Source organism: Poecilia formosa, unplaced genomic scaffold, assembly GCF_000485575.1.
Source record: "Poecilia formosa unplaced genomic scaffold, Poecilia_formosa-5.1.2 Scaffold132, whole genome shotgun sequence".
NCBI classification, from domain to species: domain Eukaryota; kingdom Metazoa; phylum Chordata; class Actinopteri; order Cyprinodontiformes; family Poeciliidae; genus Poecilia; species Poecilia formosa.
The window spans coordinates 502,312-523,528 of record NW_006800071.1 but is presented as its reverse complement, the minus strand read 5'-3'; the positions used below and the strand labels follow the sequence as shown (position 1 = coordinate 523,528).

Genomic DNA, 21,217 nt, shown 5'->3' with positions numbered 1-21,217 from the left:
CAGTTTTTCAGAACACTTCATCACCACAGGGGTTAGTGCCACTGGCCGGTAGTCGTTGAGGCAAGAGATGTGAGGTTTCTTGGGTATGGGGACTATGGTGGAAGATTTCAGGCAGGATGGGACTGTAGACAGGGCTAGGGACTGGTTGAAGATCCTGGTGAAGACTCCAGCCAGCTGATCAGCGCAATCTTTCAGGACACGTCCAGGGACGCCATCAGGCCCAGCAGCCTTCCTTGGGTTGACGGCCCGCAGTGTGCGCCTCACCTCGTGCTCCTCTACAACGAGGAGTGTGGTGTTCTGGGTCACTTGATGTAGTGTGGCTGCCTCTGTTGGCTTCACCTCGAAGCGGGCAAAGAAGAGGTTCAGCTCCTCTGCCAGCGTGGCGTCGCCTTCCGCAACTGCGAAGTTGGTCCTGTAGTTGGTGAAATGCTGGATTCCCTGCCACACCTGCCTGCTGTTGTTGCTGTCAAGATAGCCCTCTATCCTCCTCCTGTAGTCGGACTTAGCCATTCTGATGCCTCTCTTCAAGTTAGCTCGGGCTGTACTGTAGACGGTCCTGTCCCCAGACCTGAAGGCAGTATTCCTGGTCTTTAGCAGTCGCTGGACCTCCTGAGTCATCCAGGGCTTCCGGTTTGGGAAGACCCGGATGCGTTTATCCACAGCTACAGTGTCAATACAGTTCTTGATATAACACAGTACACTGTCTGTAAAAACCTCCAGGTCCTGATGTTCAAAAACATCCCAGTTTGTCCTGTCGAAACAGTCCTGCAGCTGCTTTGACGCATCCTCGGGCCAAGATTTGATGGTTTTGGTGATGGTTGGAGCAGTTTTCCTGAGGGGGGCATAGGCAGGAATTAAATGCAGGGACAGGTGATCGGACTGACCCAGGTGTGGAAGTGGTCTAGCCCTGTAGCCTAGCTTGATGTTGGAGTAGACTTTGTCCAGAGTGTTAGCCTTTCTTGTAGCACACTTTACATGCTGGTGGAATTTGGGGAGCGCCGTCTTCAAGTCTGCATGGTTGAAGTCCCCCGCTATGATGTGCACAGCATCTGGATAGATGCTCTGCAGATGGCTACTGCTGCCATGCAAAAGTGCAATAGCTGTTTTAGCATTAGCATCCGGTGGTATGTAAACAGCGGTTATCATGACTACGGTGAACTCTCTGGGGAGGTATATTGGTCTGCATCTAACAGTCACATACTCCAGGTCTGGGGAGCAGTGGCTGGTGACAGTCGCTGTGTTAGTACACCAGGTGTTGTTCACGTACACACAGAGCCCCCCTCCTCTGCTTTTACCGGAGTCTTTCGTTCTGTCGTGGCGCTGTACTGTGTAGCCTGTTAGCTCGATGGCAGAGTCGGCTACGTCTGGATGCAGCCAGGTCTCCGTGATCAGAAGAATACAGCTGTCCTTCACTGCACTGTGAGATGCAGCCTGTAGTCTCAGTTCATCCATCTTGTTTACAAGGGATCTGGCGTTCGAGAGAAACAGGCTGGGGAGCGGTGGTTTGTGTGGTTGCCTCCGTAGCCTAGCTAGCACGCCGGCCCTGCAGCCCCTCTTCTGCCTTCTCTCTCTACGCCGCCGACGCTTCCTCCCTGCTGTGATGGTAATCCATGGCGCGCCGGGGCTCCTCGCTATGTCCCCCGGAATGTTGAACAAGCGTTGAAAAACAGCTGTAACATCTTGTTCGCAGCGGGCACCTATCGTCAGGAGATCGTCCCGACTGTATATTTTGTTTGTCCAGCATGACGAGTACGGAGCACAAATCAACACACACACTAACAGCCAAACATAGCACCGACCGAGAGAGCAATGAGCCGCTGCAACTACGTGCGCCGCCATCTAACCAGTATAAATGGTGTTGTTTTTATATGACAAACCAGTGACCCCACCCAGACGTTTTGCACAACTGACTGGTTGCCACGGGAGATTGAAGCATTTTTCAAACATGGATGAAAGAATCAAGGCAACACTCCAAGTATGTTTTTGATGAGAAAATATTATGATATGAAGCTCAAAGTTGATTTTACATAAAACTGCCCCTTTAAAACGGCAATATTTGGACAGTAGCTAAACTGAAGCCAAAGTTCCCCATATGAGCAGTTGATGTTTGCAGCTTCTCCAGAGTTAAAAGGGTCTCTGAGCTGCTTTTAAGTGAACACCAAGATGTTTCTAGTTATTTTACCATGGTTGGTCACTAGCAAATCTCCTAAGTCTCCACACAACATTTGGATTTATATTAAGATTGAACTGCACATAAGGGGACTTTATTTAATTAAAGGGTGGCCTTTTCAGGCAATTGGTTGTGTTGGATTTTATTTAAGGTTGTCAGAATAAAAGGGGGCAAATACAAATCCTCATCACTCTTTTTAGTTTTTTATTTGTTCAAAGACATTTGAAGGCCAGACCTCGTTTTTCTTCCACTTCACAATTATTTGGTACTTCGTGTTGGTCTTTCACGCAAAATCCCAATGAAACACACGTCTGTAATGTGACAAAATCCCAGAAGGATCAAAGGGGAGTGCTGCTTGTTTCTCTGAGCACTTTTGCTGCAGCCTGTCCTTTGCTGTCTTGGTCTGCTGTCATTGAACGCTTGCAGAGGCAAACTCACCTTCCTTCTCCCCAGTAAGAGAAATGACTGAGGAGGTTACCCTTATCAGGAATGTCACAAAGCCTGATTCTCAAATGTAATATCTCTGCTTTCAAAAAGGACAAACGCTGCATGCTGAGATGCTGAGCAACATGGAAGTTCAAAATCATTTTCTCTGTAGGTATAAATAAATAGAGCTGCACAAAGCAGAGAAGGGAGGTGCTTTGTTGCCTTGTCTCCTTTAAGCACACAAAATCTCTACAAAGACGCTGAAACAGCATGCAAAGACTACAGTGTGCTGAGAAAATTACACCGGTGTGCACAAGCTACATTAAAATACATGGTAAAACATGTGCTGTCAACTGGAGCCACACGCTGCAGCACTCAACCTTCAATTCTAAACCCAATACACAAAATTGTTATGTTTTAAGTCCCACAAAAAACATATTTGTTATGTGGTGGCACAATTATTAGTGTCCCGGGATAAAATAACCAGCTGAGACTGTCCGGCATTGAGTATGAATGTTCTCTTACTGTATCTTATCATGCATTTTATGCTAGCTGCTAATTACCTGTAGGTGGGAGTATTTGCACGCATGATTATCTGCCCTGCTGTCCTGTACAGTGTTCTCCACCTCTTGCCCATTGGCTGCTGGAGGTAGTCATGCAAAACTCTGCAACTGATGGATGGACACAGACAAATGCAAACTTTCAACACAAAAGACTTATTTTAAACTCCTTACTTATTTATTGTTACATTTTTTCACATTGTCATTATAAATGAGACAATTTTCTGAAGTTACTGTAAAATACATCCAGAGTTGAAGCAGAATTTTATGTCAACATGAGAAAACATTAGTAAAAGGTGAGAGACTGTCTTTGCCAGTTCCATATGATCCTCGCCTGTGTTGCGCTGAGTGAGCAGACTCTACAGACTCATTTGAACATAATTCAGCTGTCTGGTACAACCCACACACTTAGAAAAACCTGCTGAGATCTAAGATAGATGTTGGTGCGTATGCCAGCTGAAATGGACTCAACTTTCCCAGAGGTAAACAGACATGGCTCAGAATGAATAACAAAGACTAAATGCTGTTATTCTGTTAATTTCATTATTAGCAACCAGGGTTAAGTTTGTTTGACATTACCGAAATAATTTTAAATACAAATCAAACTAAAATCTACAATTGTAGACTAAAAATCAACTTATAAAACACACACATTCTGAACATTTTAAAGTACAGTGTGGGATTTTGTTTTCCAACTGAAAACAATTAAACAAATTAGTTTGGATTAAAAAGAAAAACTATTTAGCAAAATCTTAATTGGGAAGAAACTACATTCATGCTGGTGTTTTTATGTGGAACTTCAAAATGTGCAGGGTACTGACACGTGGAAGAGATAAAATGAATAACCAGGCTACCTATAACATCATTTGATCAAAAGTTTATGACCATTCATTCTAAAAATGTAGATTTCATTTAATTTTCTGTCAGGCATTTACAATGAACCACTCACGACATAGGCAGGAAGGCTCACTACGAATGTGCACAAGCAATACTTCCTGCAATGACTAATTGATGTAATGGTTGTAAGAAAGTCTTTTTAAACTTCAAAAAGGATCCTGAAGGGATGGGAGGAAAAGTGGTGGTTCCCCTAATTTATTTTTTTTTCTGCACTGACATGGAGGATCCAGTCAATACCTTCAAAGGTCACCTCTCTGCCCACACCACAAACTTCACAGTTTGGACTTTCCAAGGGAGCAACAAAGATGGGCCATGAAAGGTTGAAAACTTTTCTTTTTCTTTTTAAGATGATCTAGATGTTCTTGATGGTTTCCATTTCTAAAGTCATAAGATGATCCAGCTTAAGTTGATCTGGGAGTTTATCCTCATCAACAGAATGACAGAGCTTATATTTGTTGGACTACCTTACATGAATATGCACCCAATGTTCCCACCAGCCTGCTGGAAACACTATGATTAAATATGTCTAAATTAACTTTTGGAACAATTAAGAACATTTTTCATAATGTTTATGTTTACTGAGTAGCATCCAGCTCTTTTTATTAATTTTTTCTTTTTAAAAAATGTACCAGTTGCATCAGTGACAACAGGTGGAAATTAGCACATATAACACTGTAACCTGAACAATGAATCTCTCCTCTTGCAGATAATGTATAGTGTACACTGTCCTTGTTTTAAATAATTAGTCAATTTTGGATCTTTTTTGACCAATAGTCTTGAACTAAGATTAACTCATGAACAGCCTTTGGAGCTTGAATTCAGTTCTGAATAGTTAGCCTACTGTTGTTGCTTTGTCCCTCTCTCTTTTTCTTCTTTTTGCATTTCGAAACTCTGCCTAAACCCAGTTACAGCCCAGCAACAGGAAAGGTGAATATTTGTAGTTTTCCTGTGGTTTGGTGCATTTTAATCAGGCATGGAAATAAATGGGGCATGTGTCTATAAGTGCACTAATTAAGCATAAAATTATGACCTTAGACACTCATGATAGTGCCGCGTTTTGTCAGAAACCAGTGTTCTGCAGGTAAAACCTGACAGTTGCCACCCATTGAACCTTTCTCTGGTACAAAATGGCAGGTTTTTTAGCTGACAGGTGTAGGGGAGCGAGACTAATGAGAAAAATCTGATTGCAGTTGTATTTTGTTTTCCTTTAGTGTCCTGAAAGACAAAGGAGAAAGCCAAAGCACATAATTACCATGTACAGCACAGTCGACAAGTTGACAGCCCTGCATTATCAGTCGCAGGTGAAATGGTTTATCTCCACTTTGTTGACGGGAGACAAGAGTGGGACTGAACTCTGCTGCCATGCAGTTATTAAGATGAAGCTGTTCTTTTTTTTTTTCTTTTTTTTTACACACATTCCCAAAGCTAAGAAAGAAATTATGCCATTTTAGCTATCAGCTAATTACATCACAATTTGCATAAAGGAGCGTGAGTTTTTGCTGTCAACCCTTACCTGAAATATTAATTAGGGTTTGGTGTTTGACATGATAAAGCTATCACAGAGCCACCTCTCCGTCGGCGCCCTTGTTAACCTTCCACACTACATCTCTTATCGCAGTGACAGTCGAGACCACCTCGGCTGCACCAACTGATTCACAACACTTCATTAAAAACTGGCAACAAAACCATCTGTCCCCTCTCAATCTCCCACCACAGTAATGTGAGGATAACTCACTCCTGCGTTCAGCACCACTCGTCCTAATGGGATGCCTGTCTGTGCAAACATCAATCGAGTTACTGTAGAGGTGCGATCACCGGATGGATTGCCGTGAATGATGCACAGGGGGCTTTTAGGGAATTTTAAAATGCGGGAATGAGGGAAAAACGTGCACAGGGTTGGACAAAAGGAGACCGAATACAGCAATTATTGAGCATTTATCTGTGTGCACTCATGGGTAGAGCCGCTGGCTGGGGCGGAAAGGGGAATGCTATTTATATCCTTGAAATATCAAAGCCCATGCTGAGCTAGCCATATCAGTAAATTATTTATATCTCCTCAAAATCTAAAAGAAGATACTACTCAAAATGTTATCAGGATTTACTCTTCTGAGGGAACTTCTCTGTGTAATATCTATTCATGAGGAGAATAAGTAGAAGTGATTAGCTTGTGAATCCTCTGCTTTTCTGTTGACTGGAAATGTTTCTTAAAGTGCACCGGACAGTTATTTTTCATGCATTAAAGACCTTAGATCAGTGACAGCAGTGTCCCCGTCTCACGTTTGTGTTTATCACCACATACAATGGATAAGATATCAAAGAAACAAGCAGAGAAAAAAGGTTAAGTGATCATCTGTAAGATGAACAATTTACCACCCAGGTCATTCATTAACTATGCCATTCTACAGAAATGCCCCCATGCTGCTACATCCTTACAAATTCTCCTCTGCGCTCCCTTCAGCGTGCCTTTCCCCCCACTGATACCACCTGCAGACTTCAGGTGGGTGGGGAGGGACTGATAGATTGGAAGTACAGTGGGGCTGTGCTGTTATTTCTGGAGCCAGATGAAACTGCGGTATAGCAGGCGGGTACACCTCATTTGCTCTGGGACCCTTCGGGAGATGCATCTGCATGTGCAGCCCGCCTGCCGCCTCGCTGAGCTTATTACCATATTCATAATGCTGCCGGATATCGATTATAAATACCACACCTGTGCCACTTTTCTCCACATAGTTGTTCTGAGCACATTGTGGCTGAGAGCATTGTGTGCTCGTTGCAGGTATGAGTGAGATGGGCTGCACGGGTGGCATGCATCTCTCTCCATGTAATGTTTAATTATTGCGATTAGACCAGGTAGCTGTGCAGAACACATCCAGTATTTTCTTACAGGAATTAATGGCATGCATTATATTTCGAGCTTCAGGACAAAATCACAGTAAAACACACTGATTTGCAAATGATCAAAACTCAGCGATTGAGCTATATGTTGAAATGCTGAACCTAAAAACACTTGATACCAAAAAACATTAAATTGAGAAGAAAAAAAATGTTGGGATATGTACTTGCTGTTATTTCTGGAGCCAGAAATAACAAGTTTTTACCAAACTCATGCCACTTTGAGTAGTTTTACAACTGGAGTCTTTTCAGATTCTTGCTTGGCTTTTCAACAATTCAGAGCCTTGTTTGCCACGTCAGACTGATTTTTACTTGGAGACAGATCTGAGCCGCAATGCATTCTGGGTAATTTTACATATGCTTGGTCCGATTACATTAGCTCCGTCCATGCTAATGCACGGACGGATTAGCATGAAAATCCGTTCGTGCAATTATGAAAATTAAAACACAGAATTTAATGAATGTAAGGTACTGTAGTGTTGCTACACACTCGTGTACAGTAGGTGGCAGTATGCACCTTAAAGTTGCTTGCGATCCGCCATAATAGAAAAGAAGAGGAAGAAGAAAGGCGAAGGGGGGTTGGGGTGGTGGTGAAAAAAACAGTGACGAGTAATGCGCTAAGACTCTTCAACGTGAAATGGAGCCCATTGAAAATAATGGAAATGTAGAAATCACAAGAAGTAATGAAGATGAGGAGGACTAAACGGAGGAAAAGGAAATAGTTGGCCGAAGAAGCTGTATTTGTGTTGCTGCTGCCACATTCAGCTTCATAAAAGACACAATAATGAATGACGCACCTCTGGTCAGACTGCGTGATCTGGTAAGTAGTTTTGTAAGTAGCTCAGTGTCGGGTCTTAGCAGCTGTTTAGGGTCCGGTCTTAGCTCTGTTGTCATTTAAAGGAGCTTCCATGCCCGTCTCTGTTTCTCCTTCGCTTTCCCTCGCTAGCCGGCGGCAGTGTTCAGGAGCTCTGTTTTAGGAGCTTTTTTTTCATGCAATAAATGAACCAGACTCTCCTGACTATTTTTTTATTTTTTATTTTTTGGAACTGTCTGAATTTACACCAGTCAAACGCAATATGATAAACAACAAATCGGTAACGTTAGCCTTCCTGCGTTTACTCTGTAGATTGAAGTACAGAACTTAGCCATCTACGTCATCAACCCAGCATGCATTGCGCAGGTGAAAAAACATAAAATACAATTTTTTGAAGTTATGAGTTTTGACGTATTACAAACAGCATTTTTTTTAGGTAATAGGAAAATTACTATAAAATTACCAACATGTTCAACTAATTGTGGATTCCTTTTAAATATTAAGACAAGCAAGAAGTTGATGCAACTCAAATAGAAAGTTTTTTTTTCTTTGTGACTAGTGAAAATTTATGGCCATAATTTAATTTCACACACAACTGACCTCTGGCAGGTTTCCAAAAGTTTTGTTCTGGGATGTTCTGAGGCATATCAGGAATCTATCTATGTCAGTTGTAGAATTGCAGATCCATATGAAAGTATTCACACCGAGACCTTTTCACATAATTTTCAGACACTTTTGACATCTGAAAATGATTGCATGGAACTGCAATTGGCCCCGTCTACTTTGACACCCACAAGTAGGATTCAGTGCAACCAAGCACCTTCAAAAGTGACTTTGTAAACGAGTCCACTTGTGTGTAATGTAATCTCATTCTAGGTCTAGAATTCTCTGAAGAACCCAGAGATTTTTTTAGAGAACAAACATCATCGTGAAGGTGAAAGAATACAGCAGACAAGTCCGGGAGAACATTAGAGATGTTTAAATGCCATTAAGCAATATCCCAAGCTTGGAAAATCTCACAGAAATCTGTTCAGTCCATGATCTGAAGATGGAAAAAGGACGAGGCACCTGACATGGAAGTCCACCTAAAAGATCGGGACAGGAAAGAAAAGGATTAATAAGAGAAGAAACCAAGAGATCCATGGCAACTGCAGAGATCCACAGCTCAAATGGGAGATTCATTTGACAGAATATCTGCTATTGAAGTAAATCTGGATATTTTGGAAGAGTGGTGAGAAGTAAGCCATTGTCAAAAGAAAGCTGTAAGAGATCTTGTTTGCCATATAATTTGATTTAAATTTTATTTTTATTGTACAGCGCTTTATGATTGTGAGAAGTGTTATATAAATAAACTTTGCACTGCAATAATACAGAATTTTACCAAGAATTTATTTTATCTAGTTTTTAGAGCAGATATTTTAGTACACTTCAAATGAAGCCAAAGTAATGTAATAATGATGCAAATGTTTTATTTCCACTAGCAGATTATTTCATTTATAGGTGAAATAATCTGTTAGTACTTTTCCATCAATATTAAGGAATTATTTACTTAAAACAAGCTCCTCCTCCTACATCTTGCTGTAAAATTACCTACGAGTTTTGTCTCATTTCAAATGTACTAAGATACCAGCACCAGAAACTACATCAATAATAATTGGTAAGATTTTGTGTTTTTGCACTTTGCCGGAGGAGCTTTGGTAAGATGTGACTAGAATTTAGTCTCTGATTCTGCATACAGAACACGTCTTATGGAGTACAAGCCAAAGCAGGCAGACTTAAAAAAAATACAAGATGATATATTTGAGAAGTGGAAAGCTCTCATCTGGACTGCACTGCTGTCAGATGTGATGATGTATCTGTCTTGTGCTAGACACCAGCAGTTGCAGCAGCTCTGCCTGTGAGAGGAGGATCCTGGAGGAAGAGAAAGGCGCTCATACACCTGCTGTGTACTCAGGCTCCACTGGTGCAATTTAACACCGATCTGGAAAACCCGACGCATGCAACAGTTTCCAGAGCGATGCTGGAACACATTCAGCCTTTGTCTTCGAAGGTGCAACATAAACTGTTGACTGTGTACAAACAAAACATCTGGCACCATCCTTTCATTAATATTTGACAGTCTACCTAAGAGCTCTGCATATAAAAGCAGACAGCTGTGAATTGTAATCCTCCTTCCGCTCTGTCAACATTCACTTGCTTTTCAGCACGTTGGGTTTTTTGTGATTGGCATCCCTTCCAACCCACACTGAACTTATCTTCATTCCTCATCTTTAATTATTACTGCAATGTCAGGGATTTGTCACTGCCTCCTACTACTCTGAAAAAGTTAATGTATGGCACAGATGGAGTCCTCTAAACAAATTAGGCTGTCACAATGACAATCCCTTATGATAACATGGCAGCAAAGGCAGGACCGAACAGCTGGCTCTGTCTCGGTCCACGTATTTAAAGGGCCCCCCTTTTTTTTAAACAATACAACATGACATTCTGGCTTATTAAAGTTTCATATGGTCCTACAAGGAAGCTTTAGTGGTGACAACATGAGCAGACACCACCCAAGAGGAGCACAAGGTTGACAGTTATGAGAAAACCAGATCATGACAGGAATTTCATTTAAATACAGCATACTGTACTTGCCCTGCTTTTTAAAACTGTACATGAATACATTTTCTTTTAGTCCATGTACTTCTTTTGTTTTTCTTAAGTTTTAAATCCTTAAGCCCATAGACTTTGTGTAGTCTCTGGGCTACACAAAGTAATTTTTTGAACAAAATCATTCTTGGATAAAGAGATTTTAGTTTGCTCTGTTCTACATATTTTGAGCTCCTTTCAGGATAAGCTGTTTTAGGGAGATGGACAATTAAAAATATATTCATTATAGTTCACAATATTTACATTTCAGTTGAAACTGTTTTTCTGATAGACTCAAGAATCTCCTTTTAGTAATCACTGATCTATTTTAATGGTCAAGTAACAAATTTAAACACAAAAATAACATGAAACTAATTCTTGATTTTTGAGAAAAAGTTGGCGTGCCAAATTCCTGAGTTGAAGGAAAACTTTGCAAGAAAGAAGAAGGAGAATTCAAAATAAAGGCCTTTTGAGAGAAAATTCAGTTAAGATAAAAAGAAGAAGCCTTACTTTTGGCCTGGGTCTTTTTATGTCACCTCTCAGTGAACCCACCGGGTTCCTGGATCTTTGGTTCTGAACAGCCTCTCGACAGGGGAATCTCTGCACAGCGTCTGTCCAACCTGACCTCAAGGTTGTCTCTACAGGGAGGCATCTGTCACAGACATTAAATGTTTGTTGGTTTCTTTCGCTGGAATCTGAATCAAACAGTTAAAGAGGGAATGCTGGGTTTTACCTCCAGCAAATAAACTTAAGCTGCTGAAACATTAGGGAGCATCAAGAGGAGACACAAAAACAAAGAGTTGGGGTAAATAAAGTAAATAAAGAATTTCCCGGTTGATCAGATCCAAAATACAACTCAGGTAAGGGAAGACTTCTTTGATGCTTCTGTGTGTTGCTCTGTCTCTTTAGAAATTCACACTCTGACTCTCCTCTGACTCAGCATGGAGAGCTCACTAGAGTCACAACATCATGATGTCATCAGGTGCTGGTCACCCCAGCAGCAAAAAGCCTTGGAAAGCATTTGTGCATCACATTAAATGATGATTAAGAAAAACAGGCTCTACTATCCAAAACCGTCTCAGTGGAGAGACGGTTCCAGAACAGCAAATATTATTTTACTGGGTGGAAGCAGTTTGAGCTCAAGGTCTACCAAGGTCTAAGTTAGCAGAAAAATAACATTCACTCTAAAGAGGCAGCATTATGAAAAATCAACTTTTATTAGCTTTACATCATGTTATAATGTTATTATATATACATAGAGTGTTTCCTCAATTCTTTCACGCATGTTTGAGAAATCTTTTAATCTGTGTAAGATACCTGGGTGGACCTAGCTCCGCCTCACAGAGCAGCCCTCTCCCACAACTCCCCTGCTCAGGTCCTTCAGACTAGCCAACAGCAATTAGCAAACACCTGGTAGAACTGCTAAGCTCATTATGCAAGCTACTTCTCGTTGGTAAAACGTTTTGTTTGTTCCAGGTTTGTGGTGCATAGAAGCTGAATTCTGCTTTTCTATGTTTGGTTCTGGTCCTCGGAATGCAGCAGAGCAGACCAGAACCAGAAGACCCGAGAGGTCTGGAAGGTTGATACAACATCTTTAATGTAATTTGGGGCTAAGCCGTTCAGTGATTTGTAAACTAACAGAAGAGTTTTAAAGTCTGTTCTCTGGGTGATGTACTCTTCATTCCTGTTGTTGGTGAGAACACCAACAGCAGTGTTCTTATTCACATGTACATTCATAGATATGTATTGTACACCTCTGCCCAGGCAGAGTGAAAATTTCAGTGGCATGTTTTTGCTGTGAGAAACTCCAGAACCAAATTGATCTGATCAGTGCACAGTTACAGCTGGCAGAGAACAAAATGACCAAAATCTATCTAGCCTTTGTAAATGATCCTCATTTCATTTAATGTCTGTTATCTAAACTCTAGTGGCTCCAATAAATCAGAAATCACCCTGAATGTGTGGCCCATTAGTGGAGTTGATGAGCCTTAGAGAGGCCAGTTGTGTCTGTGGGCACATCAGCAACACACTCGGTGCTCTAAGGCCGTCGATCCAACCTGCAGGCGTTTTCATCTGCTTCGTGTTTGAGCGGTGGTGTCGGACTGGGAGAGCAAAGAATGAGAAACAGCACTGGTGACAGATGATAGAGGCAGTCAGTACACTGCTCATCTTTTTTGGCATGAGCCCTCAAGGACAATCCATACCAGGAACTCTCGTTTGAATGCCCGACAAAGTTTGTAGGCTTTTTTTGCATAATGTAAACGAACAGTTCTGGGAGATTGTCACGCTTAGAAATTTAGAATACCATTTCTCTGCTGTCGAGCTATTTTCTTCTGAAAATAGTTTCCACAATCTGAGCTTCAGTCCCCATCTCTTTTTAGGCCTATTGGCTGCCGATAGCTTATTGGCTAGAGATGATTTAGTTGCTTTTAAAAGTTAATGACTCAAGTACTTCTTACTGGAGAATGTTGTGACATTGCGGTGTTTCGCCGTCAGGGTGCGAGTGGACCAGTTGTCAGAGCAGGAATCTGGATAGCGACATGAAAGCAGAGCTGCACAGTGTGACTGGATGTGAAGAATGCAGGCAGCAGGAAAGACAGACCGCGACGAGCACTGGTCGGGAGGATGCCTCTTCCGGATGAAGGTCCGGAAGAGGCTGCCAGGAGACGAAACGCGTACAGACTTGATCATATACAGAGTGAAGGATTTCAGGAAATGTGAGGAATGGGAACAGAACTTTGCTTCTCAGTCACACTGTGGCAACACGTAGGGGAGTTGACAATCCGGTGAGCAGCGGGCGGCAGTGTGTGGGTATTTATACTGCAGAGGCTTGATGAATGAAGGCTCCCAGGTGTGCGGGCGGAAAAAGAGACACTAGAACGTTATGGCTCTTATTTACTCACACACTGTCACACAGAAAACATGGGGGTGGATAAACAAGAGACCAACCTGACATGCAGGAAGAAGGAAACGAAGGCATGGGCCTCCCGGAATAGGTCCACTCCCAGTTACAGTATGTCAGGGAAATACTGCAGGTTAAAGTTGTTTGGCACATATAGCAGGTTGGGCTGCAGAGGGTAGAGCTGCTGCCTTGCATCAAGAAGGTCCTGCATGTCATTTGTATGATCTCTCTGGGTTCTCTACATCTTTCCACAGCCCATAAATACGACATTTAGGTCAACTGGTTTCTCTAAGTTGACCTTATATATGAGTTTGTATGCATTATTGTGTCTCTGTACCTGTGTTTCCATTACAAATGTGCAGAAAACTTTGTCTATTCCTCTAATGTAAAAAACTCCACACTTTTGCAATTGCTGTTTCCATTAAATAAGAAACATAATCAAAATCACATGTGAATAAGTTTGTTCACATGATAAGTCACTAAAAAAACACGCCTCACCATCCTCCTCCTACCACTTCTTTTTCTGTCAGTAGTAACATCCGGTTGTGGACTCGGTGGTGTAAAAAAAGTGTTTCTATTTCAGTTTTTTTTTTAAATACTCTAATTTCGATAGTCAAAAAATCACTTCAGACTAGTGCAAAACATTTTATTAAAAATGTGAGTTGTGCTTCCATTAAGTGAATTTATTTTCATAATTCCAATTTACACAATTGTATGGTGAATGGAAAAGCAGCCTGTGTTCAACTGTCCAGGGTGTCCTTCCCTCCTGGCTAATGGCTGCTGGAGGTGGACAACCCTGCACAAATAAGAGGGTATGGACAAGGATAAAGATAAAAAAGATTGATCTTTTCCAAGATCTTCTTTAAGCGAAAAACATGTTATTTTTCAATTTTTTTTAAAGATTAAAAGATCAAAAGAACCTTAATTAGTGAGATCTTATTCTTTCTCTCTTTCTCCTTTTCTGTCCAACAGCTGTGACTATAACTCCAAAGCTGCGACAGTTGGAGTTCAGCATTGGTAAGTATCTAATCTTGCAAAATGTTATACTTTTACATAACATGCATTATGTGAACACATACTAGCTGGGGTGTCTAAAGTGTGGCCTTATGTCGCCTGTCGGCACATGCTGATTGTGCTGAGGAAAGATTTTTACTGACATGTAAAACTCTTCTAACAATGGAAAATGTTTGGTAGTATGACACCGAGAAGTATCTGTTTTTTAAAAACCACACTTTGTGCTTTTCTGATGTCACATTAAGTAGGACCAAAAATATACTGTGACTTTAACTCATAAGAAACTTGACTAAGAAAGAATCACTCGTATGCAAAGAACAATTTATTGACCAACAAAATGAAAAACAATTGACAACAAGCAATTAGGAAGCAATATGCAGTTTAATGAGGCACATTTGCGAGGCACTTTGTGTTCAATTTACAACGATTTGCAGATCTGTTTCCTATAAAAATACAACTGCTGCATGAGGCAAATGATGGTAGCATTTTCATGAACTGTCTCCTGCATGTACCAGTGTGAAGTGGTAGTTTAGAAGATGATTCAGGAGCATCAACATGAAGTTGCTTTGGTGGTTTTGTGGCTGGGACTGGATGCTGGTGAGGCCCGAGATCTTAACGTTGCCATTGCTCTCGCTCTTAGGGAGTTATTCTTAATTTGCTGTGATCCAGAGGGACCTGAAGAACGTCGAGTAATCCTGAACTTGTGTCAGCAAGTCCTATACAGCTCACAAGTTGGAGTGTCTGTTTTTAAAGTGACTTGTTTGTTTTATCAACTTTATGTCAAAGCTTCAGCTGCTTGTCTTTTTGTAACAGCTATAAAATGCATTACAGAGCATTTTGTTTTCTAAGCCCCTGGTATCTAAGGAGGGAATCTTATGCATGTGTTTGAGTTTTTTCCAGTTCTTATTAAAACTCTGGGCTCGTATTTGTGAAAGAGCTGCAGCTGTTCCATATTCCACGGGGGTGAAAAATTAGTATAATGGGTCTTAACTGTTTTCACTTTGTGTGGGAGTGGCAGCAAACCTCCCCAGTAACAAACAGCCAATTAACATTTAATGAGATAACTGTAGGAAAACACATTTTTTACTGGAACAATGCTTTGCTTTGCTTTGCTGTGATAATTAAAAAGGAGTTGTTCCAGTTTTGCATATAAATTTCAGCTTATTTGTCATAAAAAACCTTGTCTGTCTAAATGGAAACAAACTGAAAGAAGTCTTTTTAAAATAACTTTGATCACATTCTGTTCGTTTTTACAATTTAAATGACACCATTTATTAAAAAAATAAAAATAAATTGTCTTACTTTTACTTTGCTTTTAACCATTTTCTGTTTGAGTCCCATTTGTAGTGTAGTGTAAAACTAACCGGCTTCGCTGTCCATTTTAAAGCAGATACAAAGTTAAAATAATGCTAATTTAGCTAGTGATACATCTTTGAATTGCCTTTGTGGAAGTTAACTTCAGTTTAGCTGAAACCTTTGAAAGTAAATACAGATTTAAATGAATAAATGAGACATTCTGCACATTTTACTTGTTTGTGAAACTTTCTGTTTCTAATAGTTACAGATTTGATAAGCAGAATGCCTAAAATAGCTCTTAAGGAATGAACTTGATTGAAGTTTAAATCTATTCACGTCTTCGGTTCAAAGAAAAGGTTCAATCAAAAAAAGGAACAGTTTTCTGCAAAACAGTCTTTAGGCCATTAAAAGATGGTCAAAACATCCAAGACTTGGTGATTTTTAAAAATAAAACATGTTTTTCTTAATGCAATATAGTTATGTCTAAAATATTTTAATAAAAACAGTTTTTGACAATGAAGTTTTTTAAGACGTACTGGTATTTACACTGAGAAAAAAACTCCATCCATCCATCCATCCGTCCGTCCGGGCGAGAGGCGGCGTCACCCTGGACAGGTCACCAGTTTGTCGCAGAGATAAAAACTCAACTTTAAATTTTTCACATTTTTTGAGGTTGCAAAATCTAACTAATCTTTATTTGAATTTACACCAACTACAAGTAGTTCATAATTTACAATTTGATACATGATTTCCATAGTTTTTTTTAAAAACTAATATTTGTGCGGTGTATATTTCAGTTTCTGTTTTCTTACCCTTCTCCTGTAAAGGCCAGATTGTGGAAGTCCCAAAAAGATGAATAAAAGTTAATGGTTGTAACATAAGAAGATGTGAAGAATCATTTTGCACATCACTGCAATTTGAAACACTTCTAGCAGTTTTTGTTAATTTATGCCATCAGTATTTCCACTTTTCAGAGCAAGATTTAATTATGTACCAAAGTACTTCTGTCAGATGACTGCTGAATTTTTAAGGCAAGAAATGTATAAAGATCAGAATATATTTGAATCAAAGGATGGCTGCATTTTAAAAAATAAATTTGTTGTTTTCTAACGCAACCTTCCTGCTCTCAAAGGCGTTGAGATACTCATTGAATTTTATATCATTTCATTTAGTTACATCATCTGAAAATGTCAAAGACAAGCTGCTGTGGAAGAAGCTCAGATTTTTCCAAGTGAAGTTTCTTTTATGTTATGACCAGTAAATTCTGGTCTTAACTGCAGTCGATAATTCTCTCAGCGTCTTCACTTTAATGAAGGTAAAGAGCTTGCTTCCCAGCTGATGACTAGTCGGAGCGAGGCAGAGACAGAGAAAGGCTCACATTAAAACAAACGTACATTAAAAATGACAGGTGTTACAAATGTTGGCAGTAGGTTTTAGTTATTTTCGTAGGAGTCCACAGTTTTCTTGAACCATGTGTGATGGTGAATAAACAGAATGCTGTTACCGTAAAAGAACTAATGTATATGAATTACAACAGATTTGGCTTGAAATGTTAGTTTGTAGTTGTATTTTGTATCAGACTGGTGTAAACTTGTTAGTTTGAAGAAAACAATATTCTAACTTACATAATTGGATCTCCAGTGAGCAAATTATGAAAAACGAGTGTTAAAGCTGAAAGACTGCAAAACTATATCTCTCATATGGGTTAAAAAACCCCAAAAACAAATGAAAAATCATAATTGTTTGAGCAGCTACTCGTGAAGGTTTAAGTGAAGCATTTCCATGTACATCTATAATCCTCACCAGTCAAAACAAACAGAAGTTATGCACTGATATGTCTATTTTTATTTTATGTTTTTCAGTTAACTTTAACTTTTATATTAAAAGCATCAAACGCACATAGCTTTGATTTCTGAAAAGCAAAAAACAAAACTAAAAAACCCCCAAAAGAAATCAAAGCCTTTATACAAACTTTTACTTTACATGGTGTCCAAATCTCTTCATCTTTGTCCAATGTTTTCAATATCAGAAAAATCTGATTTTTTTTGGCCCAGGTTTTGTCCCAGATTGTTAGTAGATTAAGGTCTGTACTTTGACTGGGCCAGTCTAATACTTGACCAATACTATAGGTTTTGGTATGGTTTGGTTTTCTTGTGGAAAACCGACATGGTGATCTGATTGAAGCTCATGTTTGATGTTTCTCCTGCACGGCTTGTTGCAAACTGCAGTGACTTCATCTGACACCCTTCTTTCCATACGTCCACAAAAGTCAGATCTGTTGGCTGATTGACTAGATGTCCTGTTGACAATGTTTCTCACTTTATCTGTGGATCTCTGGATTTCCTCCCTTGGATCACTTGACTGCTTCTGTGATTCATTTCCTCCTTGCTCTGTGAATTTAGATCGTATGTTTTGTGTTTCTAAGTTTGGATTCATGCCAAACTCTTTCCATCTATAGATGAGGAGTTGGGATGAATGTTTCAGATTTGGAGTATTGCTTTTTAACCTAATTCTGCTTTAATTTGGATCTCCGCCACAACTTCCTGCTTTGACCTTTAGCGTTCCTCATGACTAATATTCTGCAGCAAACTTCTGAGTTTTTCACAGAACAGCTGGATTTATAGGGAGATTAAATCAAGCACAGGTGGACTAATCAGGTGAATCCAGCAGCTTGCACTGTAATTTATTAGCAGTATCAGATTTGAGGGGACTAGATAAAAATGTTTCTCAAATTTCAAACATTTATTTTTCAATATTTTGAACACAATAATTTTTGCTTCACTTAAAAAAAATATGTATTACTTTTTGTGTGTCTCTTCCGTACTGTCCTGACACACAAATGTAGAAAAATGTACATTTTATTAAACTCTGTTATAAATGGCATTTCCCCCAGACTCTTAGACAAAATGGTGTCCAGAGCAGAGCAGAGGCACATTACAGGATAATGTTGTTGAATTGATTTAGAATTGAATTCTTATCATGGACATGAATCATTCTGGAGAGGAGCATGTATTTGTCCCATGCAGTAACCCCCATGTGCCCCTCTGCCGTTCCTTCTGCAGGTCACTGAAGCCTCCTGCATTAAAACCCTTTGCTTAAATATTCATCTTGAAAGACATCAACGTCTTCCAATCAGTCTGAATAAATACTCTGCAGTAATTGAAGTCTCCAAGGATGGGCAAACATTATTACTCAAATTGAACAATTGTTGTGGTAATTTGGGAATCAGTTCCGATTTACTTTGGCAGTTTGAGTAACTTGACTGAAATTGCCAGTCGCGACGTTGTTGAATTAATTTTCACCTAAGCTAAGGAAGGCAATTCAGTAGTAATCAACAGAAGGATCTGCAAATGTAATTTTCTTGAAGGCACTCCAAATTTGTTCACTCCTTTTTTTTCTTGCTCTCCAATCCATTATTTGAGTCTGTGACATTTTAATGAGCCATATTCCTCCTCCCTCCACCCATGTTTCTCCCTCATTACCTCCACTCTCCCCCCTCCATTTAGACTTCCTTCCTAAATCTCTAAATGTTTCTCTAGGGGACTCTCTTGTCCTGTCTCGTCACTCTCTCCATTTCCTTTTCCTGCCTCCCTCATCTGCAGTAATAAAAGTGCAGAGGTTTCATCGAAACGTCACATTCCTTTGAGAAAGCCATTATTGTGGTGTTTAAAGGGGAGCCGCTTCCAGTTTCAATCTTTAAATCGGCACCTTCGATACTAAAACACACAATGTTGATCACTGTATGTTTAACTTATTATACCAATGCTGTTATGAAACTCATAGGAGACTCAGAGTGCTGGTGGGGAGTGGGGATAAGCTCATTATCAGAACAAATATGGCGCTTTATTAAGTCCAGAGGACTTAATATCAGCATCTAAATATCAGCAGCTAGGTGGATGGAACTGGGAGTCCTGAAGAAACTGGTTCTGGAATATTAATCATCTGGAATGGCCAATTTTCAAACCTTAAAATCTATAAACTATGAATAAAAGCTGAGTTTGTGCCAAAGAGCAAAACAATTCAAATAAACTCTACAAATTCTGCCAGGAAGGGTGTTTAGGCAGAATTTTGCCAGAAGCTTGGTGATGGCTACAAAAAGCATGTAATCAATGTGCAACCTGCTAGTGGGCATTTAGTTCAACATTACTGGAGCTGTATGCATATTTGAACCTTTCTGTGTTATAACACTGTGTGGATCAGAATCATTCGCTTTAAAATCAAGCTTGTATGTCATATAATCATTTTGACCCTTTGATAAAAACACTTATGCATCAATAAAAGCAGGAAATCCAGTTAGAACCATTCATGCCTTTTACTGATTGTATGCAAACTTTTGATTACCACTGTAAATCTCCTCTGAGTTTCCTGTGAGAATTGGTAAGCAACTTGTTTACTGTGTCCCTCCTTTGTCAGTTTTTATTTTTAGATGATCCCTCTCTCTGCATGCTTTATCACAGAGCAACCAACTCTAATGTAAACTCTTTGTCACTGCAGTAATGACAAAGCAGCAGCTGAAACACAGGCTGATAGATGCTGCTGCTTTCAGCTCATATGAACATGGTTTTATGTGAGCAGAAATGCCTTTTATCTCCTTCTGCATAAGCAAATGTCAGACTTCTTTAATGCAAGTCCAAAATTCCTGCTGCCTGGAATGAAAAGGGGGAATATGAAATTAAAATAACCCCTAAGAGATGATGCATGAGGTCTGCTTAGCTGCAGGATACCTAACAGGACTCTCCTGCAGCTTCCTTTTCACCAGCCGCTGAAAGAATCAGATACTGGATGATGCTGTCTTATATTCTGGGTTTACAGTTATGGCCAAAAGTTTTGATACTTATGCAGCTTTCATACTTTGGAAACTTTGCCGCTATAGACGTTGCATTGAATGAGCTAAAAAATATTTTTTGGGGGATTATTTTCCTATAGCAAATAGTTCTATAAACTTAAAATGTAACTTTATACCAGCAACCTATCGGCCACTTTATTATGTACTCCAGTGTAGTTACTTATTTACACAAATAACAAAGCAGATAATCATACAGCGCCAGCTCCATGCATTTTGGTTTGATGACTTTGATATATAATAATATATAGTATTATATAATAACGCTGCATGCTTGTGCCAGACGGTATTCAGGTTTTCAGAAACTGCTGATCTTACTGGGACTTTTTACACACAATATTCTCTCGGATTTATGGGGAACGATCCAAAACACGGTCGAAAGGCAAATGACCACTTGCTCCAACAAATGTATACTAATTAATTAGCATCTTTGAATGCACAACACACTGAAGCTTGAGGTTCTCTTGTCAGCTAAAAGGTGGAAACTGAAGCAGTTCGAACAGGCTCAACAGAATTGGACAACAGCAGATTGGAAAAGCATTACCTGGTCTGTAGAGTCTCAATTTCAGCTGGGGTCAGAAAGTGGCGCAGACATGAAAGCATGGATTCATTCCGCCTTGCATTAATAGGTTAGGCTGCCTTTGGTGGTGTAATGGTCAGGGGGATATTTTCTTGACACACTTTGAGCATAACACAGCCTACCAGGGCTATAGTAGCTCTGGGTTTGTCATTAAGGTTTAGTTTTATTTCCTGGTGACTTTTCCTTTGTCTC

General features: G+C 39.9%; 1 protein-coding gene across 1 annotated transcript in view; it reads left to right on the top strand.

Moving 5' to 3' along the window:
* Window positions 1–21,217, top strand: part of inpp4b (inositol polyphosphate-4-phosphatase type II B) — a 199,620-nt gene that overhangs the window by 3,587 nt on the left and 174,816 nt on the right. Inside the window, exon 2 of the mRNA XM_007561971.2 lies at window positions 14,265–14,309. Coding sequence (XP_007562033.1) covers window positions 14,265–14,309 — 45 coding nt within the window. The remainder of the gene's footprint in view (window positions 1–14,264; window positions 14,310–21,217) is intronic.